The sequence below is a fragment of the Saccopteryx bilineata genome, chromosome 5, assembly GCF_036850765.1.
Source record: "Saccopteryx bilineata isolate mSacBil1 chromosome 5, mSacBil1_pri_phased_curated, whole genome shotgun sequence".
Lineage (NCBI taxonomy): Eukaryota > Metazoa > Chordata > Mammalia > Chiroptera > Emballonuridae > Saccopteryx > Saccopteryx bilineata.
In genome coordinates, this window is record NC_089494.1 from 260,620,639 (window position 1) to 260,646,720 (window position 26,082).

Genomic DNA, 26,082 nt, shown 5'->3' on the forward strand with positions numbered 1-26,082 from the left:
AGGAGTCGAGGTCTGATTTCCAGTCAACCCCTTTACTTCTCACCGTCTGCGGTTATAGAACGCATTGTGTTGTCCAACATCCAAGAACGCTCTAAGTCTGTCCCCAGTTTTCCTCTCCTGCCTCGCCTCCCTCGACAACCTCTTCACGAATCTCTCTAACATGAGACTCTGCACCAACAGGGATTTGTCCTAGGAGGCCGTCAAGGGCAGAGCTCGGCCCGGGATGGGGCTGCAGGACTACTTGGAGTGCTAGTGAGAAATCATTTCTTCACAGGCAAGCGAGCACCAGGCCTGGGATGGAAGGTCAAAGGGGAGAGGCAGTACTGCTCAGGCCCGAGAGCCAGAGCCACACCGTCAAGGTGGGCAGGTTGCTGGGACATGTGGACCAGCGTGGGGCTCTGAGGGGTAACACCTGCTGCAATGGAAGCACAGGGAAAGGGAGCAAAATACCTGCTCCTCCCCTTCCCACCCTCCAGACTAATCTCAAGCTTCTCATTGGTCAGTCCTACCAGGAAACCAGAAAGCAAAGGCATGCTGGGAAATGTAGTTCCCTTTGAAACGGAGCAGGGCAGAGATAAGAGAGAAGATTGGTGGACCCACAGGTCCATGACGAACACAATTCCCAGTTAATACTCTCATAGCTTCTGTATCTTTACTTCTAGAAGCCACAAATGTCACCAACTGACCTTTGTGTGATGGATGTATTTGATGTCTGTGTCCCTAACTAGGTTGCAAAGCCCATGAGGGTAAGGACCGGGATGACATTGGGTGGTGTACCCAATGTCCAGCACTCGCTCCATACTTGCTAAGTAGGTACATGAGTGAAAGCTTCTCCAGCAAGGGTCCAGGCCTTCCCACCACTCCCTCTGGTCATTGTCCTGCTTTCTTCTTAAGGCCGACCTGCCAGTCCCTTAGAGGACGGAAGGGCGGGGCTGCGGACAGGAGCGGAGGGCGCACTGTCCTGGGAGCTTTAACGAGTACTAGAATTCCATTGAACCTGAGTCTGTGACCTTCTATATCACAGTAAGGGTGGTCCGTCGACACGGGACTTTTTGCTTTAAGTCTCTGCTAATGCCTCTCTTTTTTCCCATCATAAGGTCCATGAAAATCAATTTTTAAAAAGTAAGATTGTATTTGTTTTTTGAATAATTAATACACGAACGGGGCTTAATTCTCAAAAGAACCAGATGGATGTGAAGTGAAAAGTTCCTTTCGCCAGTCAGTCCTCCAGCCTCTCAGGTCTTTCCGGAGGCAACCAGTGTTAGCAGCTCTCTGTGTGTCTTTTCCAAGGGGTGTGCTTTTTTCTACACACACGCACACATGCACACACACGCTTCTTTGTCACGCAGACTGTTTCAGACTCTACACCAATTTCTGTACCTTGCTCTTTGCACTTAATCTATCTTAGAACTCTTTCCATGTAGGAGGACAGGAGGTGCTCTCTCATTTAATGTCTACATAATGTGACAGCTTGATAGAAATGTCGTGATTTATTTAAGTAGCCTTGTTAATGGGCCCTTGGGTTGTTTCAGTCATCCGCTCTTATCATAGAAGATGTTGCAATAAGCAGTCTTTGAGCCATCATCACTGAGCTGCATTAGTCATTAACCTTGGGATTCTCCAAGAAGATGTAAGCAAGGGGGGGAAATTTAATGGAAAGTTTGGGGCAAGTCAGAAATAGTGAAAAGAGCTCTGGCCTGGAGAGATCTGCCTCCTAAAAGCAACAACAAAGCCCCCTTTCCTATCCCTAGCTTTTTATAATTTATAAAACAATTTGATATATAGGGGAAAAAAATATCCTGCGCGAGGCTCAGATGTCTCCCCAGCTCCTGGACTCACCAGCTGCATCACCTCAAACAAGTTTCTAATTGGTCTGTGCCCTGGTTGACTTCTCTATAAAATACTAATAGGAATATTACCTATCTGATAGGGTCATTTTGAGCCATAGATGAGCTCCTCATGCAGAGAGCTTATAACGAGGCCTGTCCCAGAGCAGGAGTGGGGTACGTGTGAGCCACCCTGACCACTTTGCAGGGGAGGAAGGAAGACACAGAGCAGTGAAGTACAAAGTGACCTAGGTCACATAGCGAGAGAGCCGGTGCAGGAGTCAGGGTCCCAGCCCTCCCTGCAAGTCATGCTTCTAAACATGAGGTTGTTCATAACACAGCGATCCATGGTCACGATAATCAACCCCAGTGGTGAACCCAGAGGGAGCAAGTGCCTTATTCAGGATCACAGCGCCAAAGGTGGCCGTCGGGGGCCAGTGGGGACCCTGCTCTTGGAATGGACAGGCCAGTGACAGCCTCATGGTCAGGCCTCATCATCAAACCCCTCTTTTTCTTCTAGGAAGTACACTTTGCTGGTCAACAATGGGTTTGCGATTTTGGCTGCGTTGCTGATGTCCTGTTCTCTCTGGGCAGGAGCCTTTGAAATGCTCATCGTGGGTCGCTTCATCATGGGCGTGGATGGAGGTGAGACCATGGCCAGGGAGGGGACAGTGACAGGACACACTCCTGGGGAGCATTGTTATGTTACCTGGGGACGGTGAAGCTCAGAGATGCATGACAGTAAAGTGGTTAAGGGTGAGGGCTATGGGCTCAGACTGCCTGGGTTCTGCCACTTACCTAAGTTAGTTTCACTGCTTGGTCTGTCTGTATCAGTTAGGTTTTGCTGCATAAACAATAATAAAAACCATAGAAAGATTATATCTCAAGACCTCACTGGGTTACTTCAGCAATGGAAGATGGGCTTAATGCTTGAAAACCAACCAGGGTAGTATACCATGTTCACAGAATATATTTTAAGAAAAAAACAACCTCATAGAATTATTTGGATATGTGCAGAAAAGTCATTTGGTAATATTCAATATTCATTTATGGTAAAAAACAAAACAAAAAAAAACACTTTTAGCCAACAGGGAATAGAAGAAAATTTTCTTAAACTCATAAAGGTTATAAATAAAACCTACAGCAATCATTCTACTCAATACTAAGGTGGCAACAGGTTTTTCTCTGAGCTCAGAAGCAAGATAGGATGCACGTTCTCACCAGTGGGAGTCAGGGTAGTCCTGGAGGTCCCAGCTAGTGCAATAAGGCCAGCAAAATATGTTCTAAATAAAGAATAAAAAAGATTGGGAAAAAGGAACTGACGCACAGATGACATGAATGTGTAAGGCATCTAAAAGAATCTATACATAAACCTCAGAATAAACATGTGAATTTGGCTAGCGGGGTCTTTGGATGCCAGGTCAGTATACCGGTATAGTTGAGACACTAAATGCAGTTTTATTTCTATATAGAAGGTCAATACACTAACAAAAAGTACTGTGTTCTTGCATAGAAAATGCAATTTACAAACTATACCATTTAAAATATTATAACACCCCCATTTAATACCTAGGATAGGCCTAATGAGAAGTGTGGAATACTTTCACACAAAAACACCTCAACTCTTATGGAGAGAAGTGGAAGAAGGCAGGTAAACGGAGGCGTATTCCATGCTGAGAACTGGGAGACCCAGTGTTGTGAAGGTGCTGTTCTTTCTGTGTTGGTCCAGAGACCCAACACCAGCCTGGTCACCTCCAGGCAGGCTTTGTAAACTGGAAATTGCAGGCTGCTTCTGAAATGCATGTGGCAACACAAAGTGCTGAGAACTCAGGAGAAAATCTTCCAGAGGGAGAAAACGGGAGAAGGTACTCTGCGGGATGTCCACACTTCCTACAGAGTCACAGTGGTCTGGACAACGAGGACCAGTACAGAGGCAGAAAGGTAGAGCAGTGGGCTGGAAAGGAGACGGCCGAAGCTGACCCGTCCATGTTCGGACACCGAATTCATGGCAGGAGTGCAGCTGGGGAGCTGAAGGAAGTGTCCTTTCCAATAAAGGATGTCCCGTCAGCTGGGGTCACCGGTGTGTGGGAGTTCCGGACCCCGGCAGGCTGGCCCTGGGTTATAATCGTGAGCTAAGGGAACAGGCCCCAGTGGCTAGTCTGACGGGGCTGCAGACCCCAAGAATCGAGCAGAACGTCCATAAGCGTACCCTGGCTTTGGGGCTTGGAAAAGTTTTTGTGACGTTTGTGTCCAACGTATCTTTCTGGAAGCGTGGCTTCCTGCAGGAGTTAGGGAGGAGAGTAGTGATATCAGCAATGTAAAAAGAACCCCTGTTTGCTTACACGAGGTCACAGGAAACTTCTGCAGTAGCAGCGTAGGCTGCCGTTCCCACACCATAGCTGTGTGTGTAGAGCAGGCTTGTTCCCAGGGGCCCATCTGTGTGTCCCTGCCGGGCCCCTCCCTGGGGAGCTGTCCAAGGGGGACATGCGGACAGCACACACAGCCCGTGGCGGATGGCGCACTGAACCAGCCCTCCGACATTTTGGTCCGTTAATAGTGAAATCTGAACGCGGTGGCTTCGCCTATACCCATTGCCCGACCCAGGGGGATGACAGCCCTGCAGAGGAGAGGTGGAACAGTCAGTACTAGAGGATAACAGAACGCTGTTCTCACCGGTTTAGGATCAGGGGAGACTTCCAAGGCAGGCGAGGAAAAGCACTGGGTGGAAGGGAAAACAATTAGTAAACTGGACTATGTTAACATTAAAGACGCCTCTTCATCGTTGGGGAAAGGCAAACTGCAGAGAGCAAGAAAGTGTTCGCCACGGATGAAATTGGCAAAGGGCTCCGACCCAGAACACAGTAAGAACTCTCACAAATCAGTGAGAAAAAGACAGAAGAGAGGCCAAGGGCTTGAACATCTCTTCAGGGTGCGCACGGTGCCCATGGGCAGGAGGCAGTAGGACTGTGCCGGGTGTGGGTCCGCAACCCTCCCCAGCCCCAGGCCACCTCTCTGACTCCATTGTTTCCTTATTAGTTTTTGTGTGTATGTGTGTGAGAGAGAGAGAGATGATAATAATCAACCCCAGTGGGTAGGAGGAGCAATAGGGTAAGAACACTGACCGTTTAAGCATCTATCAGGTGACCACACATCAGGCAGGAGCCTTACGTGTAGCCATGTCATTCCCACGGCGGTGGGGGTAGACAGCAGTTATTACCCTTATTTTATAGGCGAGGGGGGAGGCTGAGACAAGCAAAGCGAATTAGCTCGACCGAGGCCACAGGTAGGGACAGCAGGCTCTGGGACTTGAGTCTGGCACCTTCTTCCCTCTGTGGCACTGCCCCCTAAGCAACAGTGTGTGACATTGACTGGGGGACAGCCACTATTTTCACGAGGCCAGGTGCTCCCAGTATGTGTGTTTTGATTAAAAATCCGAACGTCATCTGGTCTGTGTGGTGACTTTGCAGAGTGTTCCCGTCTCTCTGCACCTTGAGCGCACCTGCCTTTCAGGTGAACCAGAGGGAGATACCCTGGCCGAGACGCAGGGACTGCAGTCCTGCTTCTAACCGGCTGGGCATTCCCTTCACTCGGTGTTTTAGGAAGGGCCTCCCTGAACGCCAGCGACTGGGGTGCATCCAGCGTAACTCGAACCACAGTGATTGGAGCCTGAAGTGAGTCGGGAACTGAGCCGGAGGCATGGGGAGGTGGAGGCAGGAAAGACGGTGGAGATGCCCTCACGGTCTGGTGAGAAATCAGACAAGAATAGTGAGTGCTAATCATACTAGTTTGCACAGTGCTTTACAACACTGAGAGAAGCACCCAGCACGTCTAATTCAATGCCCACAGCCATCCTAGGGAGTTCGGTTCAGTTCTTATCCGCATCTTGTGGACGGAGAGACCGAGGCCAGGAGAAGCTAACTCCCCACTCGGGGCCTCTCGGCTTGCACAACGCAGGATTTGACCAACAGGCGGCATGACTCAGGAGGGTGGGTCTGTGCTCCGAGCAAGCCGCGGGCCTGCCTGGGATAAATGCATCTGCAGACATTTATTGGCCTATAAAGGGCCTGAAGAACAACCCTGCCCAGGTTTGGGGGGAAAACAGGTTTTCTTGAAATGGACAAGGACTCATGTTATTGTTATTAATAGAGCCTTTGTGTGTGCAATATATTATAGTTTGCAAAAACATTTTTATAATGTTTACTTCTTTTATGCAAAATATTAGTCATAAGCTTCTGAATATGTAAATTTATCTCAAAGGTTATGAGGTCATGTGTGGGTGACGTAGTCTATAAAATGCTTTAAAATGAGTATGACAGAATCAGCCAAAACTGAGTGCCATGAGTAGTGCAAAGAGACTCTGTTAGCTGGTGGGAAGTTCAAATTCTGGAATCAGAGACCTGATTCTGGGGCACGTAAAGTCTTTGGGCATCTCTGGATGTCACTTGATGACCTTGAAAGTTACTCAACTTCTCTGTGCCTCAGTTTCCCAGTTTTAGAATGAGGATAATAATAGAACATTTACTTATAACTTTCTGAACCATCACCACCACCATCATCATCACTACCACCACCATCATCACCATTACCATCACCACCATCACCACCATCATCATCACCATCATTACCATCACTACCACCATCACCACCATCATCACCATCACCATCTATAACATCACCACCATCATCACTACCATCACCATTATCACCAGCATCACCACCATCACCACCATCATCACTTCCATCATCACCACCATCATCACCATCATCATCACCAACATCACCACCATCATCATCACCATCATCACCACCATCACTATCATCATCACCTCCATCATCACCACCATCATCACCATCATCATCACCAACATCACCACCATCATCATCACCATCATCACCACCATCACTACCATCATCACTTCCATCATCACCACCATCATCACCACCATCATCACCATCATCATCACCACCATCACCACCACCACCACCATCACCACCATCACCATCACCAACATCACCAACATCACGACCATCATCACCACCATCACCACCACCATCACCACCATCACCACCATCACCACCATCATCACCACCATCATCATCATCACCACCATCACCATCACCACCACCATCACCATCATCACCACCATCATCATCATAACCACCATCATCATCATTATTAGCTATTCCCTCTTCTCTGAACTCCCCCTCCCAGCTGTGCCTTACGGATGAAATGGCACAGTGCACGTTAAAGCATTGGCAGTTTGTTTAGACTCTAAACTAGAGCAACAAACTAGACAACAAATTAGACAACAAACTAGAGCGCTGGGAATGGTGCTGTGGCTGCTGTGCTGTCTCTAGAGGTGAAGCAGAGGGAGGTGCTGTGACCAGCGTGTCCCTCGAGGAGACGGCTCTCTCACTGACCAGTCCCCCTCCCTGGGAGAAGACAGCTCTCTCACGGCTGCCCTGCTTCCCTCACAGGCATTGCCCTCAGCGCGCTCCCCATGTACCTGAGCGAGATCGCGCCCAAGGCGATCCGTGGCTCTCTGGGACAGGTGACTGCCATCTTCATCTGCATTGGTGTCTTCGTCGGGCAGCTGCTGGGCCTGCCTGAGCTACTGGGCAAGGTGAGTGAGGCTCATTGTACGCCATCATCTCAGCTCCCTGTGTCCCTTGCAGGACAAAAGATAGAGTTGAGCTCTTCCTCCAAAAGCTTGTCCCTGTGCCTTGGAATGCCTGAGCATTCAAGCTTTTCTCTTATTATTGGGGAAAAAAGTTATTGTTGAGCACTTTTGTTTTTTTAAGGACATAAAAAATACATAAGTTCTAACTTTACAGAATGTTCAAATCTCCCCACCCCACAGCTATTACCACTCAATTAGAATTCATTTAGGCTTCTGCAAACCTATATAAACCTTCATAGATTTTTAATGATAATATACAATATGCATCATTCTGCAACTGGCTGTTTTCATTTAATGTATTTTGGGCATCTTTCCAAGATGTTTTCCTTAGCTCCACTTCACTCTCAAACCTTTCTTCACTACATAAATATGTAATCGCCAGTCTCCTGGTTCTGGCTTTCTGTCTGGGCAGCAGGAAGGCCTGACTTTGAATCCCAGTCCAACAATTTACTTGCTGTGTGTGGCCTTGGCAAAGAGGAGCCACCTCACCCAGTTTCGGGTGGGGCAGGGTGGGATCAAGGAAAACTTCCCAGAAGAGCGGGCCTCGAAATTGAGCCCTAGAGGGTGAGCCAGAGTTAGGAGGGTGATGACGGGGTTTAGACAGAAGACGTTGCAGAGAAAGGGGGTAACTGAAGAGAGGGCCATGAGACGGGGAACCGCCCTGTGAAAGGACCACGACTGGCATGGGGGCTGAGGGAAGAGCGTGAGGTGTGGCCCCTGTTCACTGAGCTGCAATTGACCTTGTCCTGGGGGAATAGAGCCCTAGCAGGGAGTGACTCAGCGAGACTGAGTTAGAAGGTGGCTTTGGGGGTGGGAGAGGGCCAGGGTGGGAAGGGTGAAAGGGAAGAGAGCGTGGGCAGGAGGCTGTTGTGATCGGTGTGCATGGTAAGGGGGTGAGGGGGACTGCGGCAGTGGCCCTGGGCAGTAGTCCCCAACCTTTTTGGGGCCACGGACCAGTTTAATGTCAGAAAATATTTTCACAGACCGGCCTTTAGGGTGGGACGGATAAATATATATATCACGTGACCGAGACAAGCGTCAAGAGTGAGTCTTAGGCGGATGTAACAGAGGGAATCTGGTCATTTTTTTATTTTTTATTTTTTCATTTTCTGAAGCTGGAAACAGGGAGAGACAGTCAGACAGACTCCCGCATGCGCCCGACCGGGATCCACCCGGCACGCCCACCAGGGGCGATGCTCTGCCCACCAGGGGGCGATGCTCTGCCCATCCTGGGCGTCGCCATGTTGCGACCAGAACCACTCTAGCGCCTGAGGCAGAGGCCACAGAGCCATCCCCAGCGCCCGGGCCATCTTTGCTCCAATGGAGCCTTGGCTGCAGGAGGGGAAGAGAGAGACAGAGAGGAAAGCGCGGCGGAGGGGTGGAGAAGCAAATGGGCGCTTCTCCTGTGTGCCCTGGCCGGGAATCGAACCCGGGTCTCCCGCACGCTAAGCCGACGCTCTACCGCTGAGCCAACCGGCCAGGGCAATCTGGTCATTTTTAAAAAATAAAACATCGTTCGGACTTAAATATAAATAAAACGGAAATAATGTAAGTTATTTATTCTTTCTCTACGGACCAGTACCAAATGGCCCACGGACTGGTACCAGTCCACGGCCCGGGAGTTGGGGACCACTGGCCCTGGGGATAGAGAGGAGGGGCAGATGAGTCCAGGACTCGCTGCCTGAGCATCCGACAAGGATGAGGGAAGGAGACTGCTAACCACTGGGATGCCGAAGGGGAGGGAGGGTGCCACGCCCTCCAGGTGCCAGGTTCCACGGGAGCTCGCCGAGCCTTGTCCCTGGGGGGGTGGGTATGGAGCTCTCATTACACAGGTACAGTTGGTTTTCAACCTTTTTTTTTCATGGCACAAACACACACTAATTACTAAGGTCAGTGCCCCTGACTAAATACAACCATTTTCATCTCATGGCACAAATAAATTAGTTACTAAGGAAGAAGAGGTCAGGGCCCCTACTTCTTTAGCAATTAGTTTGTGAGTACGTGAGAAACAAAGGTTGAAAATCACTATGTCCGGAGGTCAGCCATGGGGCCACAAGTTCCAACCCTCGACTGGACTGGTTGGCTCCCTCAGCCACCAGCCGCCATCCTAATGTGCTCTCCAAACGTCACCTCATTCACGAAACTCAGGCGTGGTTCAAAGGGGGTTGTTATAAATATCAAAACACCTGAATTACTCCGCCCGCTTAGGCAATTCCCTGGGTTTTAGGAGTTCTATGCCAGAAATGGAAGACCAGCTATGTATTTCTTATCGCAAAGCACAATATTGCAGTGAAAGCCTGTGTAAGGGGGAATCTAATCGATTGTCTTTTGTGTCAGTTTTGTTAATTAAAAAAAGTCACTTATTTCTTTGAAGCTTTGAAATATGTATGCAGACAGGCATACAACCACATACGTTTCAATGTTCTTCATGACTATTCTCTATGTGTCTCTCTTGATTTAATTTTATTATTTGATTTTGCTCTCTCTTTCTTAAAGTAAAATTTCCTGAGCTTTTAATATGCCACTTTCTCAGTGTTCCTATTTTTCTAAATAATATGTCATTTTTATTTCATATTCAGAGCAATTAACTTAGAACAATGTTTTCATCTTCCAAGTAGATGTGACCTTGCTATGGTCATTCGCTGACAGTTTGGTTTTATTGTGGAAAAACTCCCCACAAGGTTAAAACAGGGTGAGAAAATGGGGTTCTCGGAAGAAGAATGAACTCCGAAGGAGAGGCACAGAGCAGCCGGGACCGCAGCACAGCAGTGTGGTGGCGTGCGGGCTCTGTTACCAGACCGCTGCCTCGTCTGCGTCTCAACACCCACCCCCCGCGGCCCGGCCACCCCACAACGTGCTGCAGGAACGAATACACTACTGAGCCTCTCGCAATGGCCCCTGTTCCCCAGGGCTTTTGTAAGGCTGAAGGAGAAAGTCTAGGTCAAGCACTCGGCCCGGTGTCTGATGCTGATGCTTACTTGAAGTCAGCCGGGATCTCATTTAATTCATGTAGCAGAGCTCGGAAATACGTGCCATTCCTGTCTACGTCACAGATGAAAAGCTCGGTCTCAGGGAGGCTTAATAATTACACGGCAGGAGGGCAGCGGAGCCTGACCTCCCTGGCTGTGGAGCCCCTGTGAAGCAGGAGGGGCAGAGTCCTGACTTGTCCATGGGGAGCGTAGGGAGGCAGCCCCACAGCTCCCAGTCCAGCAGGGAAGTCGTTCCCCATCCCATGCTTTGGTCACGCGGACCCAGGCCCTGAGTACCCCGTGCGGGGGTCCTCAGTGTGGTCCCTGCCCTGACCAGTCCCTGCTGAACTTGAAACTCTGGGGTACAGCTCAGCAGCCTGGGTTTTCACAAGCCTTCCGGGTGAGTCAGATGCCCACTTGAGTTTGAGAAGTCTGGGAGAGTGCCTCAGAGCGAGGACCCTGGACCGCTGCTTGGGTTTGGGTCCCGGCTCTCCTACCTCCTAGCTCTGTGACCTTGGGGAGGTTAGTTAACCTCTCTGTGCCTTGGTATCTTAGTGAGTAAAATGGGGGTAAATGTGCACAGCTCACTGAGTGGTTGTGAGAATTCAGAGAAAGTGGCGCAGGCAGTTCTCGGGAGAGCATCTCACACATAGGAATCACTCCTCCCGAAATCTTAGCTCTGTGCAGCTCCACTCCGTGCAAGGCCTGTGCTGGACACGTGTTGCACATCACCTCTTTCCTGCAGCCGTTAGAGCAGTGGTTCTCAACCTTTCTAATGCCGTGACCCCGCAATACAGTTCCTCATGTTGCGGTGACCCCAAACCAAAAAATAATTTCGGTGGCTACTTCATAACTGTAATTTTGCGACAGTTATGATTCGGAATGTAAATACCTGATATGCATTATGTATTTTCCGATGGCTTTAGGCGACCCCGCCAGGGTCGCGACCCACAGGTTGAGAACCGCTGCATTAGAGGTTGTTGCTCCCATCTCAGTCCTTCCTAAACAACACTCCCGTCGTAGAGGGTTCCTCTGTTCTGTTTCGGTGGCCAGGTGGTCGTTCACCCACGGCCTTCCGCAGAAACTGAGGTCAGAGTTCTTGTCTCTGTATCGCCGTGGGTCTGACCACAGGGCTTATGGCCTGGAGATGCTCCCTAATGCCTCTTTGTTCCTGAGAACACAAACAGACCCCCACGCTCACCTGCTGTGAGGTGTGTGGTATGGGCAAGACTCGGGCCACCCACCGAGTACTCAGTGCTGTGACTTTGGGTGCGGCACCTCTCATGACCTGGAGCTCCTTAATCGTTAAAAGGAGGGGCTTGCATCAAAGTCACCCCCAGGTTCTTGTTCTCTTGGGCTTCTGGTTTGATGGGTAACGTGGTGTGGTGATGACTGTCCCTGGGCTGGGGGCATTTCAGCTCGCCCCAACCCCCCACGTCAGCTCAGCTGGTATCTCCGTCTGCCAGCGAGAAAGGATGAAGGGATACAAAATTAACTTCAATAGTTCTTAAGTTTTCTGAATTTTAAAGAAAGTCTTTAAAGCTTGCCTGAACTCCGCTGTTCTGTCTTCAAGACAGCCTCAGGGAAAACAATTAGTTCAGCTAGTGGTTTGAGTAGGTGTGGGTGTGGGAAGGGAGAGAGAACTTCCAGAGCCCCACGGAGGGAAAAATGGGGGTTCTGGAGGTGGGCTGGTCCTGAGGTCCCGCCCTGGCTGCCAGGCTGGTATTGCCTGGGAGGGAGGTCTTGAGAGCAGAACAGTTCGTCAAAGGTCAGGCAGAAAAAAAAAAAAAAGTCAGGCAGAGAGAGGGTCCTGCATCATCAGACATCAGAACATCAGACCTGGGCTCCACGCCCCTGCAGCTCACGTTGTCTGTGGGACACGCTCCATTGAGCCTGTCCCACATGTTAACTCATGGAATCCATTCAGTGACCCTGCGAGTTAGATACAATCAGTATCATCCCCACTTCACAAAGTAGAACACTGAGGGATGGAGAAATGAACAAATGTGCTCAAGACTCCATAAGACGTAACTGTTATTATTCTATCCCTTCTGCAGATGAGCAAACTGGCTCCCAGAGAATTTGCCCAAGGCCACATACTAGTAGGGGCTCCAGCCAGGACTCAGCCCAGGCGGCTTGGACCAGACCGTTGCACATATCAACCTGTCTGTCCATCACCAAAGGAGTCTGGCTCAGGACTCCCACTTTACCAGGATTCTCTGCGCAGGGCACGAAGTTTGGGGTTAGATCTAGAGTCTGTGATCAGGCGCCCTCTAGTGTCTGCAGCAGGCGGGAATCCAAGCTCTCATTTGGACCCGTGGTTCATTCCTGATGTGTTTATTCATTAGACGGGTATTGAGTGCCTATGGCATGCCTGGCACTGTTCTAAGCTCTCTCCGGCAGTGAACAAAACAGACAGGGACCCCCGCCCTCAGGAGCCTCGCTGGCATTTTAGCGGAGGGCACACGTCCGAGCCGTAAATGTAGGAAGTTGGTTCATCACGGATGGCGGGAGGCAGAGGAATGCAGGAAGGAGGGGAGCATGTCAAGGAGCCTGTGTTAGACGGTGGCCTCGGGTGGGGGTGAGGCCTCGGGGCTCAGACGGCGTGAAGCACCCAGCAGCCCACGCAGATCCCTGGGAAGAAATGTTTTAGCCCTTCCCGAGAGATGCCTCTGCCATAGCCCTCGCCTAACCTGGCTTCTTCCCACTCCCTGCGGGTCCCGCCCACCTCCCTCAGGGTCTCCATCTCTTGCAGCCCCTCTCTCCCAGGTAGAGCCAGGAAGCCGTAAATTCCTACCTCTGCTGTTTTCTACATAGTTACTGCATCTGACAAGTTACTGCAGTTCTCTGAGTCTCTCAGTTTCCATCTCTGCAAAAGGGGCGCACTAATACCTCCTGCATGGGTGAATGCAGTCCTTAAAAGACACACTATGATGACGGGCACACTGCCGTAGGTATTCTGCAGAGAGTTTTGCCATCGTGCTGAGTGGTGCATTCTGTGTTCACCCGATGAGCCAACCCCCTCGGTCCGGCACTCACGGCCTCGGACGGTGGGCCTGACCCCCAATCCAAATCCACTGCGACCTCCAGCATCATTGGACCACCCACACTCTGCTGAGTGCTCCTTCTGCTCCCCTGTAATCCTCATGCATCCCTGGGGCCTGCGGCCATTGACTGTCCTTCTCTCCGCCCACACCCCTACCCAGCCTTCAAGAGAGACCCAACTCAAACAGCACTAAACTCCAGCAAGGGAATACGGCTTAACAGCCCTTCTGAAATCAGAACAAAGCTGAACACCACGTGAGCTTAGCCTGATGTTCCCAAGGGTCTTCTTCCCTCGCGCTGTTGGGTTCTCATAGGAGACGCTCTCCCTGCCAGGTGGGGTGACATCGGGGCCTGCTCATTCTCCGCGCTCCCTCCTTCACCTGACTGCAGTCCACGGGGGACTGGGCCTCTCTTGTGTGGGTCCATCTTTCTCCCCCCTCTCCCCGGGGTGGCCTGGGGTGGGGCCAGCTGGAGAAGCACTTCTCAGCATCCTCTCTTGTTAGCTTGCTTGGATGGAGGGCGCGATCCCAGGCTGGTGGAGGCCGAGCCTGTTCTCCAGGCAGAAGTGCCACTTGTATCCTCACTGCAAAGCTGTGCGGTCAGCGGGCCCGAGATGCAGGTGGGCACAGGACCCTGCAGAGACGCCAGCCCAGGCGCTGTGCTCCCCTAAATGGAGGAGGAAGCTGTTGCTCCTGGCGCATTTCCAGTCCTCATATCTGAACGAGGAGATTCCTCTCGCCTCTGACTTGACCTCTAAGCTTCCCAAACAGCACCCACTGGTAACAGTTCCTTTGTGCCCTTTGCCCACGGAGGGGAGCAGAGCGCCGCGTGGGCGTGCTTCCTGTCCAGGAGGGCATGGTGTGGCGATGGCAAGGATTTGACAGAAATCACTGCCCACCCCATGCTGCTCATACACACCCCCCGATCCAGCTATCGGTCTGACCCCAGACGTGACTGAGCCCCACCCCAGGAGCCGGCACATTGGGTTTGGGGTTCTCAGGCCCCTTCTGGCCGAGGTGCTGGGTCACAGCGGAAGGGGCGGGGCGTGTAGAGCTGGCACTCGCCACCCAGAATGCAAGGGGGGGGGGTGTGAAACCCCGGGGAAGTGCCCTGAATTGAAATTGTTCGTATCTCGCCCTCATGTTTGATTTAAATTGGAATCCCACACAGCCTGGAAGGAGGCACGCCCACCCGCTGAGCGGCTGGTGACAAGGAGCCAGGAAAAGGTCCTTGCTTTGAAGTGTCTGCACTTCGTTGGCTTCACGCTCCTCCTGACATTTAAGGGATCTCAAAGATGAGGAGGAAGTGATGAGGTTCTGAGAAGCAATAATCATGAAAAGCAATAATCCTGAGCAGAGCCTGTGCCCCAGGCACGCGGCAGGCAGGGCGGGCTGACCCCGGCTCGGTGGGGAGGGGCCCCGGCTCGGTGGGGAGGGTTCATCCAAGGCAAGAACCCGGATGACAGCGGTTTGTTGGGAAAAGCTAAAACAGGGCTCAGGGCTCCATGCCGGCCCCCATCTGCTGCTCCAGTCCCACTGTTACTGTCCTCACGCTTGGCCTGGCCTTCCGGAAACGTCCAGGTGAATTAGTTAAGGAAACAAGATGTTAACATTGCTTCGAAAATCCAGCCTGAGCCCCCTACGCCGTGGGCCAAGAGTTAAGGGGTGGGAGAGATGGGGCCGTGTTCCTGGGTGTCACCTAGCATCTTACAGATGAGACAGCACCCCAAGAGGGAGGGTGTCATGCTTGCTCTCAATGGGCTCAGCAGAGGGCCGCCCACGACAGGTGTGTGAGTCCAGAGTAGGGGCGCCAGATAGCTGGACAGAGACCCCATGGAGACAGAGCCTACCAGGAAGAGGGCCGTGGCGGATGGAATTGGATGGGGCCCCTGAGACTGGGTGTGCTGGTTCTTCAACTCCGAGAGTTCCTGCTCGGGTCCTAGGTGTGCGTCCCATGCATTCAACCCAGACGCCAAGTCATAGGTTCAGGGGCAGCAGCTCCAGCCTCAGACCCCTGCTCTTCGGTTAGGTTGGGCCATTGACATTGTCTGAGAGCCACAGCAAAAGAGACATGTGCCAACATCCATTGGCTCCAACCATGTGCCAGCCCACACTGTTGTCATTATGGGCAGAAAGGGGGGTAGATTTGAAAGGATCTTGAAGATTAGGCCCCGGGCGAATGACCCGCCTGCTGTTGCCCTTTGCCCTGCTCTGTGTTTTCGGGGTCTCTGACTGCTCTACCCTCAGGGGACCTAGAACTTGAGGCCCTCGTTCTCAAGGACCTCAGTGGGCCCGGGAGCCTAGAACAGCCCGGGGAAGACCAGCCTCCTGGAAAACACCTGTGGGAGTCCCCGGGGGACTCGGGGCCGCCGGTCTGGACACTGGAGGGTTCCGTGGACACGTTCCTGCAGCCAGCCGAGGCTTCGCCCACTGTGGGAGTCTCTTCAGACCTGAGGGTGTCGTCTCCCCTCCTTGACTGTCTCCTTGTACCTTCTTAGGAAATGGAATGTGTAGAGTATTTGGCACCAAGCTCTTTGCTTTTCCACTTTGTTCTCCTGTCAGAATTGCCTGGCACGGACACTCTCTTCTTCCAGGGCACAGGGAGAGGGCTTACTGGCAAACCTGGGTCAGTGGAGAAGTCAGGAAGAATGCCGCCCTCACCAGCACGATCGCGGCTCCGGCTGCCTGGGGGTGGGGGGCACAGTGCTGCGTCCAGCTGCCTGGAGCGATTCGGCAGGCTGTGGTTCAGCCCTGCTGTGCCATGCACAGATCGGGAGAGCCCCGCTGTGCCATGCACAGATCGGGAGAGCGCAGCGAGCACCCCCAGGGCCGAGCTGCAGCCCCCACCCTGCCGTGCTCACTCTGGTCCCCGGACAGGAGCAAGATGGGCTGGATATCACGGGCCTGGGAGGTAGCACCAGCAAGAGCGGAGTTTGTCTGTGCACCTCTTGTGTGTCGAGCCTCACGGTCAGAGCGTGGTCTGGTCCCGCTCTCACGACAGCCTGACGGGGCTGGGCTGTCCCCGGTCCACGGGCAAAGGGGTGGCGATGTCGAGGGGCCTTGAGAATGGTTTCCAAGGGCACACACCCAGGAAAGAGCGAGACCCTTCCGGCTCTCCATGATGCTCCCCAGCAGTTGTGGGGTCAGTCAGCCCCTGGGCCCCCTGAACTCCTCCTCCGCAGGGCCACCCCGCAGGGCACCGCCTCACAGGACTCGCCGTCCTCGTGAAGAAGCCCACACACTTGGGGCTGGTGCTAACCAGTGTCCAGTCCCTCCCTCAGCCTCGGTTGTTGGGGGTCACACTGGGCAGAAGGAGGGTCCTTCTGCAGAGAGCCGAGGCTGCGCGGACCGGGTCCCCGCCCCCCACCCAGTAATGACTGGAGGCCACGCCTGTTCATTGTCCCCCCTCTTCTCCCCTCAGGCGAGCACCTGGCCGTACCTGTTCGGAGTGATCATCGTCCCGGCCTTGGTCCAGCTGGTGAGCCTGCCCTTCCTGCCCGAGAGCCCACGCTACCTGCTGTTTGAGAAGCATGACCAGGCAGGCGCCGAGAAAGGTAAGCGTCTGTGCCTCTCCCGGTGGCTCCGGGTCTTCACTGGGCCAGTGCTGGCACACGCCCTGTGGGCACGCAGCAGTGCTGGCACACGCCCTGTGGGCACGCAGGAGTGCTCCGGTGTGCCCGGGGCACGTCACTTCATCCCTTGGAGCCTCAGTTTCCCCGTCTGTTAAATGGCAGTAGAAGCGCTGCCCTGGCAGGGGTTGTGAGGAGGCTGTGGGCCCGGCATCCAGCTCCGTCCACTCCAGTGGCCAGGAGCTGTGTTCTGTCTCCCACGCTGTCTGTGCAGACACCAGGCCTGTTCCCGCAGTGACCTTACCCCCTCCACACCCCCACACCCCCACCTAGCAAACCCTCAAGAGCTGCAGGTGAATTTGCAATGCACTGAAGTTGGTCCCATTAGCTCCTCAGCTTTGCAGTTTCTCTTCTTCATTCTTTGAGGGGTGTGGCAAGGATGATCAGACTCATCTGGGTGGGAACCCGGCCCCGCCCTTTCTCCTGGGACGTCTGGCACATTCCCTGAGGCTCAGTGGACTGGATAACCCTGGGGACCCTAGAAAGCCTGTAACTCTCCTAGCTGCAGCCTGGCACCCAGCCTGGCACCCAGCAGGTGCACAGTGAGTGTCAGGCCCCGTCCACCCTGGAGTAAAGGCGAGCCCTTACCTGGCACAAGACCTGGTTACCTGAGGCTCCCTTTCCCAGCGCAGCCACGTTGACCGTGCTCCCGAGGAATTGCTTTGCAGCTGGGAGTGCAAATTCTCCTCTCTTTTTCAAGCCCTTTGGAGTCAGTGATTAGAATGTAACCAGGAAGGAATGTGAAAGGGCCGTGCAGAGGAATTGCTTTGCAGTTGGGAGTGCAAACTCTCCTCTCTTTTTCAAGCCCTTCGGAGTCCGTGATTAGAATGTAACCAGGAAGGAATGTGAAAGGGCCGTGAGCCACGGGGAAGCCTTACTTTCAAGGGCAGGGGCGGGGGTGGGGCCTGCGCTGGAAGGGCGGATCCTGGGGGAGGCCCGAGGGGCTGCTCAGACTTGAACATGAAAGAGAACAGACTCCTCAGGGAGGGTTACTTTCCACAGCAAACGTCTCTTTGAAATGGGCTCCTGGACCACAGGGTTCTAAGGCCCCTTTGTCTCTCTCCAAGGACAGCTGGTCACAACGGTACTGTCTGTCCCGTCCCCACCCCACCCCGTAGATGCCATGGCCTCCTCCTCCCCAGGCTTCCACGGGCCCGGCGCACGCTGGACCTCTGTGCTTGCCTTGGACACGTCATTGTCCACCTTCCAGGTCAATGCCTGGGTCCCGCCCACAACATCCCCAACGGGGGGGTCATCAAACCTCTCCTTGCACACCTTCGGGGAGGGGGGACTCACTGCTTGTGACACCGCCCAATCCGCCCTCGGACACATCAGTCAGGCGATCCCTGCTTGTGGCGAGCTGCCACCTGACACGTCACAGCTCCTGACCGTGGTCCTGGTGTTGAACTCCAGGCTGAGGAGAACAAAACCGACCCTACCCACATCCAGGCGTCTCCTCCCAGAGGATCCCCTTCTGCAGACGAAACACCCGCAGATGTGAGGAAGCCCCAGCTACATTTATCCACCACCGTTTAAGCACCTGCTGCACGCCAAGTTCTGAATAAGACCTGGCCTCTGGCGTGAAGTGCCATGAGCCTTTACACCAGCGCAAGCTGCCCTGAGCTGGCAGGACCACGGCGAGGACAGGAGAAGCTGCGGGGCACCCGACGCTGTGCCACGTGCTTTGTCCCCTCCCTGCGCAGTTTTCTGCCCTTTTGTGAATGGACCCCTGCCCCAGACTCGGATTCTAAGCCTCACCTAAAGATTGGAGGAAATGTAGTTACTCCGGGGCGGTGAGTGGAAGAAAAAATGCAAGTCCAGCATCATCAGGGCTTCAAAATTGATATGGATGCCCAAGAAGCTAAGAGCTGGGCTTCGGCACTAACCACACTGCTCACAGCCAGGCAGGCAGCCCTTTCCTGCAGGGCGCCAAGTGGCACGTCGCCACACTTGCCATGCTAGTCTTACAAGATGCAGTTCCAGCCCCAGGCACAGGAGGGCGATGGGGCAAGGAGAACAAAGTTTTTATGAACATAGACACAACAGGAAATTCAACTGATGCATTAAAGAAGGAAAAGCTCAAAAATATCGTAACCTTTAAGAGAAAGAAGAGAGACTTTTGTTCTAGGGGAGTCTGTTAAAAGCTGAGCGTTCAATTTAATGCTTCTGTGAGCTTCCTGGCAGCCAAAGTAAAAAGGAGGAAAAATAGGTGATAAAGTTTCCTTATTTTGTAGGGGAAGCTCATATGTCAGGGAGAAGAGAGCAGTACTTTTCTGCCCCCAAACTCTGATTCTTTATCACATGAATGCTGCATTTTAAGCTATGAGGAAATATTAGGGATGCTCTGGTTTAGCACATGATGTAGAAACGTTACTCATCCAGCTGCTTCTCCCATTTATCCTAATAAATGCTAGGAAGAGCATTAAATCCCAGCCTGCAGAAGAGACATCCTGAAGCAGATTTCAGTACACTTCTGGAAAGCACACCCAGAGCCGTCATGGGCATGCTACTTGGAGAATCCACAGCAAGTTTTTTTGTTTTGTTTTTCTACTTAAGAGCAATTCCACATGCCCTGTGGCTCAGGGCACTGTTTTAAGGATGACACCTGCTGTGTCTGGAGCTGTCAGGATAGTCACCCTTCCCTCTAGAAGGGTGACTGTTACAGCGCTGAGGAGTTAAATCTGCCCTCTAAGTCTCTCCCATGACCTGGGGTCTAATCAGTCAGCCCACCTCCACGCATGCACACACCCATGGAGGCTTACGCAATTAAGGTCTCGGTAAAAAAAAAAAAATGACAGGTTCACTGAGGCTGGGAATGTGGAGGCTTCAGCATGAAGAAGGCGTAAGTCACATGGGTTGGTCTGAATCCTGGGTAGTAATATTAGCTCTTTGAGGCTATTTCCCGAGGCTTTTGTATTACAGGGGGTCACGTGGAAAGGGTCCCAGAGGTCCTCCCTTCCGAGGATAGAAGTGACTCCTGGGTATTGCTGGCCACGTGGCCATCTGCCCTCCGGCTGGACACTTTGAGGACGATGAGCACACAGGCAGGCAGGAGGTGCTGGTGCAGGAGGTGTGAATGTAGTGTGTGTTCGATCATCCAGCCCTGACAGCGGCCTCGTGAGGCAGGAGTAATTACACAATGTTCATCCGCCCAGCAGGGGGAGGCAGGGCTTGGACCCCGGCTGTCTCCTGGCTCTCCTCCTGGCTGGCTGGGTGGCCTTGGGCAAGTCATTGTCTGCTCTGGGTGTTCTGTTGTTCTGTTTTTAAACTCGGCGGTTTCAAAGGCGCCTGCCAGCTCTGTCCCTGACTAGGTGCGTGTCTGGGTGGTAGGACCGTCCCTCCGGGGCCCAGCATTAGACACAGCAAACCACCGGATCTCTGCTAAAAAAAAAAAGTCCCTGCTTCCCCTGTGCGCAGCCTTCCAGACGTTCCTGGGCAAAGAGGACGTGTCCCGGGAGGTGGAGGAGGTGCTGGCGGAGGGCCGCGTGCAGAGAAACATCCGCCTGGTGTCCGTGCTGGAGCTGCTCAGGACGCCCTCCGTGCGCTGGCAGGTCGTCACCGTGGTGGTCACCATGGCCTGCTACCAGCTCTGCGGCCTCAACGCGGTGAGTGTCCCTGCACGCTGCGCAGAGGACCCGGAGGCAGAGGTGGGGTGGGGCTCGGGGCTTGGGCCTTGGATGCCAGGGTCCAATCCCAGCTCTGCCACCTCCGCCAGCTCTGTGCCGTTGGGCAGCCACATGATCTGATCCTCAGTTCCCTCATCTGTAAAATGGGACAACACGATAGTGAAAGAAGTAACCCGCGTGAAGTGTTCAGCGCCGCGGCTAGCAGATCTGCCCCTGAATGAAGGCTGCCTGTCATGATAATTACCTATCCCGAGACATACGTATAAGTCGTCTTTCTTAATAAAATGGGTATTAGGAAATCATAAGGAAGAGAGATGGAGATGATTTAAATAGAAGTGCCTGTGGCTGGGCTGGCTTCAGGGGGCAACTCTGGCCTGAGAAAAATCTCAAGACTTTCCAGAACAAGGTTCTTAGGGCCTGACCCCACGTAGGCAGGGAAGTGGGAAGAGGAGGTCTGCCCACGGAGTTCCCCACACCCTCTGATGAGCTCAGCCGTCCTTTCTCTCTCCCGGCCTCCAGAAAGGAGAATCTGGGAATGGAGGGCTAGGGGGGCTGGCTCGAGATCATGGTCCTTACTGTTGCTCACGGTACCCGCTGCCTTTTCATACAAGCGATTCATGGGACCAAGAAGACAGTCGTGGGACACGGAGGACACTTGAAATGCCCTTGAAAACTTGCTTTGTTCCCTTAATTTTACCAGAAATTCTTTTGAGGGGAACATAGTCTGTAGTCTAAGACAGCTGTGAATGCTGCTAGGCATTGCCCCATTTATATCACTTTTTTTTTTTTTTTCTGAAGCTGGAAACGGGGAGAGACAGTCAGACAGACTCCCGCATGCGCCCGACCGGGATCCACCTGGCACGCCCACCAGGGGCGACGCTCTGCCCACCAGGGGACGATGCTCTGCCCCTCCGGGGCATTGCTCTGCCGCGACCAGAGCCACTCTAGCGCCTGGGGCAGAGGCCAAGGAGCCATCCCCAGCGCCTGGGCCCTCCCTGCTCCAACGGAGCCTTGGCTGCGGGAGAGGAAGAGAGAGACAGAGAGGAAGGGGGGGGGTGGAGAAGCAAATGGGCGCTTCTCCTATGTGCCCTGGCCGGGAATCGAACCTGGGTCCCCCACATGCCAGGCTGACGCTCTACCACTGAGCCAACCGGCCAGGGCTCATTTATATCACTTTATTCCGGCCCCAAATGTCCTGCAGGGTAGGTGGTGCTGTCCCCATTTTCTAGATTATAAAAAAGAGAGAGACCTACAGAGGGCCACAGACTTGCTCAAGGTCCCGCACAGACTTGCTCAAGGTCCTGGTGTCACACTCACATGTCCTGGCACCAGGTGCCTGCCCTGGAGCAACCCCACCCCATGCCAGGGTTGGGCAGAGATACCTTGCCCTGGAGCCAGCATCCCTCAGACTCAGCACCGTGCACATGGAAGGCTCTGTCCTGCACATTGCAGGATGCTTTGCAGCATCCCTGGCCTCCACCCACTAGATGGCAGTAGCTTACCCCACTGCTATGACAACCAGTTACGTCTCCACACATTGCCCAAGGTCCTCTGGGGTCAAAATTGCCCCTGGTTGAGAATGAGCATATTAAACAAACATTATATATCATTCAGTGCATTTTTGCTAAAGAGTTAATGAGTGATTTTTTTTTCCACATACTTTGGAAATCAAGCGAGAGTTAAATTCAACATTTATTTTTAAATTCCTTTTCAGTGTTGAATTGCTTCTTTTCCTCCTTCTCACGCTAGCTTTCAAATCCTCTTCTCTGAAGTCAGACCTCACACTTAAAATTCCTCATCGTCTGCTTCTTCTGCCTTCCTCCTGAGCTGTTTGTCCTTCCGGCCCGTGGGTTCCCCATCACGCTCCGTATATCGGGACAGTGTGGTTTTCTGCCATTCGGCAAACTTTTGCTTTTCAAGGAAATGGCTGGGATGGGGAGAATAAGAGATCGCTGGTGTCCAGACTGTTGGTCCAATTCCCAAGCACATATTGAACGGTGACAGCTCTCCCTCAGTCCCTGACACCAACGAGAAGGACGTGGGTATCCTGAGAAGGATTCTCAGCGGGAGGGGTGGATTCCTGAGGCCACACAGCTAGTACCAGATGGAGCCAGGTCTCCAGACTCCGGGTCGGTGATTGTCTGACGGCCCATGAGTGTCTTGGTGGAGTCAGGTTTGGCCTCCTGTGACCTAAACAATATCAGTTTTCTCTCTCACATGAAGGAGGTCAGGGTGTGGGGGAGCTGATACAGCAGCCCTGAGACCATACATCTTGGTTTTCCCAGGAGAATTGTGACTTATGCTTGTCATCCTGGAACAGTTACTAACACTCTCAAAAGTGCACAAGTTTGGATAATAAACTGTAGAATCACTGTCGTCAGTAAGGACGCAGCCTCCTTCTAACTTCCTGCTGCAGCATCTGGACAGGTGGCTTCCATCCCAGACAAAGAGTCTAGATACTCAGGCTGTGTTCTGCACAACTCGCAGAAGCATCATTCACGTTGGACCCATTGTAGGTTTATGATGACAGTTTCCCAGTGGATGACAGTAAAGTGTCTTGTGGAGCAGGGACTTTTCTAATCTCCATGAAGTGACCATGGGGGCTAATAGTGGTACCGTCCTGAGGTTTACCTAGTGATCCAAAAGGGCTGCTGAAGCTCCGGCTCTCACGTTCACCATCCCAACAGCAGAAAGGAGGAAGGGCCTAAAAATGGGATCACACCTGATGAGAAATTCCTTTTAAGGAGACTTCCTTGAAGACTTTCTGGAAGTACCACTAACATTTCTGTCTACAGTTCCTTGCCACACTTGGCTGAACTCACGTCGCTGCTAGTCAGGTAGGAGTTCTGTTAGTAACGAAGAAGGGGACAGTGTGGGAGAAGGGAGAAAAAGGGGACTCAGCCGCACCACCTAGCGCCACCTTGTGGCTCTGGATGTAGCGGCCAATCTCAGAGACCACCAGGTACCTGGCTTCAGTTTAGGAAGTCGTCCCCTCACTGACCCTGCTCCTTTCTTTTTTCTCCCCTGCATTATAGATTTGGTTCTACACGAACAGTATCTTCGGAAAGGCTGGGATTCCTCCGGAGAAGATCCCCTACATCACCCTGAGCACAGGCGGCATTGAGACTCTGGCCGCCGTCTTCTCTGTAAGTAGGACGAGAGTTTTTCCCGAGAGCAGTGTGGTGGATTGAACGGGGCCACGGGGACCCCCAGGCTCTGCTGAAGGAGCGTGCCCTTTGTCACTCCGAAGGTGTCTGGATTTGAAGAGTTTATCACATGGTTCATTGCTGGCATTCTACCCAGCTAGAGAATATCCTTATCTACACTTTGCTTCCCTATTATCCTTCTTTAAAAAAAGAAAATAGCTTCCTTCTTTGAGCTCTTACCCCTCCACAAATGATACAGTCACTGTGGCCCCTCTGAAGAGGGACGTATCTCCCTGGGAGCCCAGGCCGGCGTCCCTGGGAGCCCGAGGTCTGCCGCCATGACGTTGGACGTGGTTCAGAAGCACGAGCTGTGACCTTCCCACTCCAGACGTGCAGATGTCTGCCAGGCGAAGGGAAGGAGAGGGGACGTCCCAGCCAACCCCGGTGACACAGAGGGCGGCTGGAATGACCATGAGCCACAGTCCCCAGAAGGAGAGAAACGGAGTTCATCACTCTTCCTCAGCCTCCTCCACTAGGCAGACTGAGCATTGGGGGTGGGGGCCTTGGGGTCCTCAGAGTCTAGCGCAGGGGTCTCAAACTCAGCTCAGCATGTGGGCCGCAGAGCAAGATCACAGCCGTTGGGCGGGCCGCACTAGGTCTACAAAAGGCAACTGTTACGCAACACTTTTCTCACTGCAGTTGAAAACAAAAAAAAAATCAGTACAACAAGCACATTCGTCGTACATGCAGTTTACTCAGTGTCACAAAACGACCAGAAACCGTAGTTTGCATCACAACTGCTGTTAACTAAGCTAATATCTAGCTAGGATGCTAGAGAAATGAAAAATACAAGTAGGCCCCTAGGCTTACTTAATTTTTTCCAAAATATTTTGAACTTCGTGGATTAGTCTGCGGGCCGCACAAAATTGTTCGGCAGGCCGCGTGCGGCCCACGGGCCGCGAGTTTGAGACCCCTGGTCTAGCGGAAACGGCACAGGTTCTGAAACCGGACAGAACCAGGCTGGAACGCTGGCTCTGCCACTTCCTGGCTGTGGGATGTTGGACAGCGCACTTGGCCTGGCTGAGCTGCTGCTGCTCTTCCCCTGAGCCCTTCACGCCTCCTCCACCGCGCAGGTGTGCAGCGTGAGCACAGGGTACACGACGGGCTCCTTCCCAAAGGAAGGAGAAGAGGGCTCCCGTCGGAGTGACCCCGTTCCCTGGCCTTGCGGAGCCCGTAGTGCACTCCCACGCTTGCTCAGCTCTGTGTGCGGGCAAGGCGGGGGCCCGTGCACCTTGGCCGGGCTTCCCACCGCGTTTCTGACCCGATTTCAGCGCAGAACGCTGGATTTTGCTCCTTGCCCTTAACGGGGCATTTAAACCAGACACCTTTAAAAGCGTTTTCCGTAAAAGTGTTGCGGCTGATGTTTGGTCCCCCTCCCCTCCCATTCACAGCCCTTTTATTAGAGGGAAACTACTTCCACATTTCAAAGTCTGGAAGTTTTATAAAACTCTTGTCTCGAGATACATCTAGAGTACATTTCATGAAGGTGTGCGCATGCCCATGAAAGCGAGCAGAGCACCGCCCTGAGTTGGCGCCTGTGTGGAAGTTCTATCTCTCTTCCCGGATGGGCGTCCGGTGTCTGCAGGGCCGGGGGCGGGGGGGGCCCGCACAGTCTCCACTCAGAGCCCGGACGGCAGGGGCACGCTCCCTGCGTTCTGACCCCAGCTCTGGCCCTCTGAGCCGCGTGACCCCGGGGGAGTTATTCCCCAGCTCTGTGACTCGATTTCCCCGTTCTGCAGTAAGGACATCGCCCCCGCCTTGCAGGGACGCGGTGAGGGTTGAACGAGGGAGTGCGCAGGAAGTGACGCAGGCAGCGCACGAAGGGTGTGCACTCGTCCGGGGTTAACGGCTCCCGTCCCGGGTGGGTGAGCTCCCGCCGTGTGTCTTATTAAAACAAGGCTGTCGGAACGCCCTTGCGCACAGCAGGGCCTCACAGGGACTCTCACAACCTCGTGAGCATCGAGAAAACCAAGTCAGAAAGAAATCACTCACACAGGGTCACAGCCAGTAGATCAGAACCTGAGGGAGCAAGGAGAGGTAAGGTCTGGGGTCCCTGCTGCGCCCCAAGACCCTGCGTGCTCCACGTGGGGTCTCATGAAGG

General features: G+C 53.1%; 1 protein-coding gene across 4 annotated transcripts in view; it reads left to right on the forward strand.

Annotated features, from left to right (window-relative positions):
* Positions 1-26,082, forward strand: part of SLC2A9 (solute carrier family 2 member 9) — a 108,194-nt gene that overhangs the window by 52,889 nt on the left and 29,223 nt on the right. For all 4 annotated transcript variants that reach the window (XM_066278731.1, XM_066278732.1, XM_066278728.1 and 1 more), the window contains 5 exons: positions 2,347-2,471; positions 7,305-7,450; positions 16,942-17,074; positions 20,567-20,754; positions 23,811-23,921. In XM_066278731.1, the coding sequence (XP_066134828.1) occupies positions 2,347-2,471; positions 7,305-7,450; positions 16,942-17,074; positions 20,567-20,754; positions 23,811-23,921 (703 nt within the window). The remainder of the gene's footprint in view (positions 1-2,346; positions 2,472-7,304; positions 7,451-16,941; positions 17,075-20,566; positions 20,755-23,810; positions 23,922-26,082) is intronic.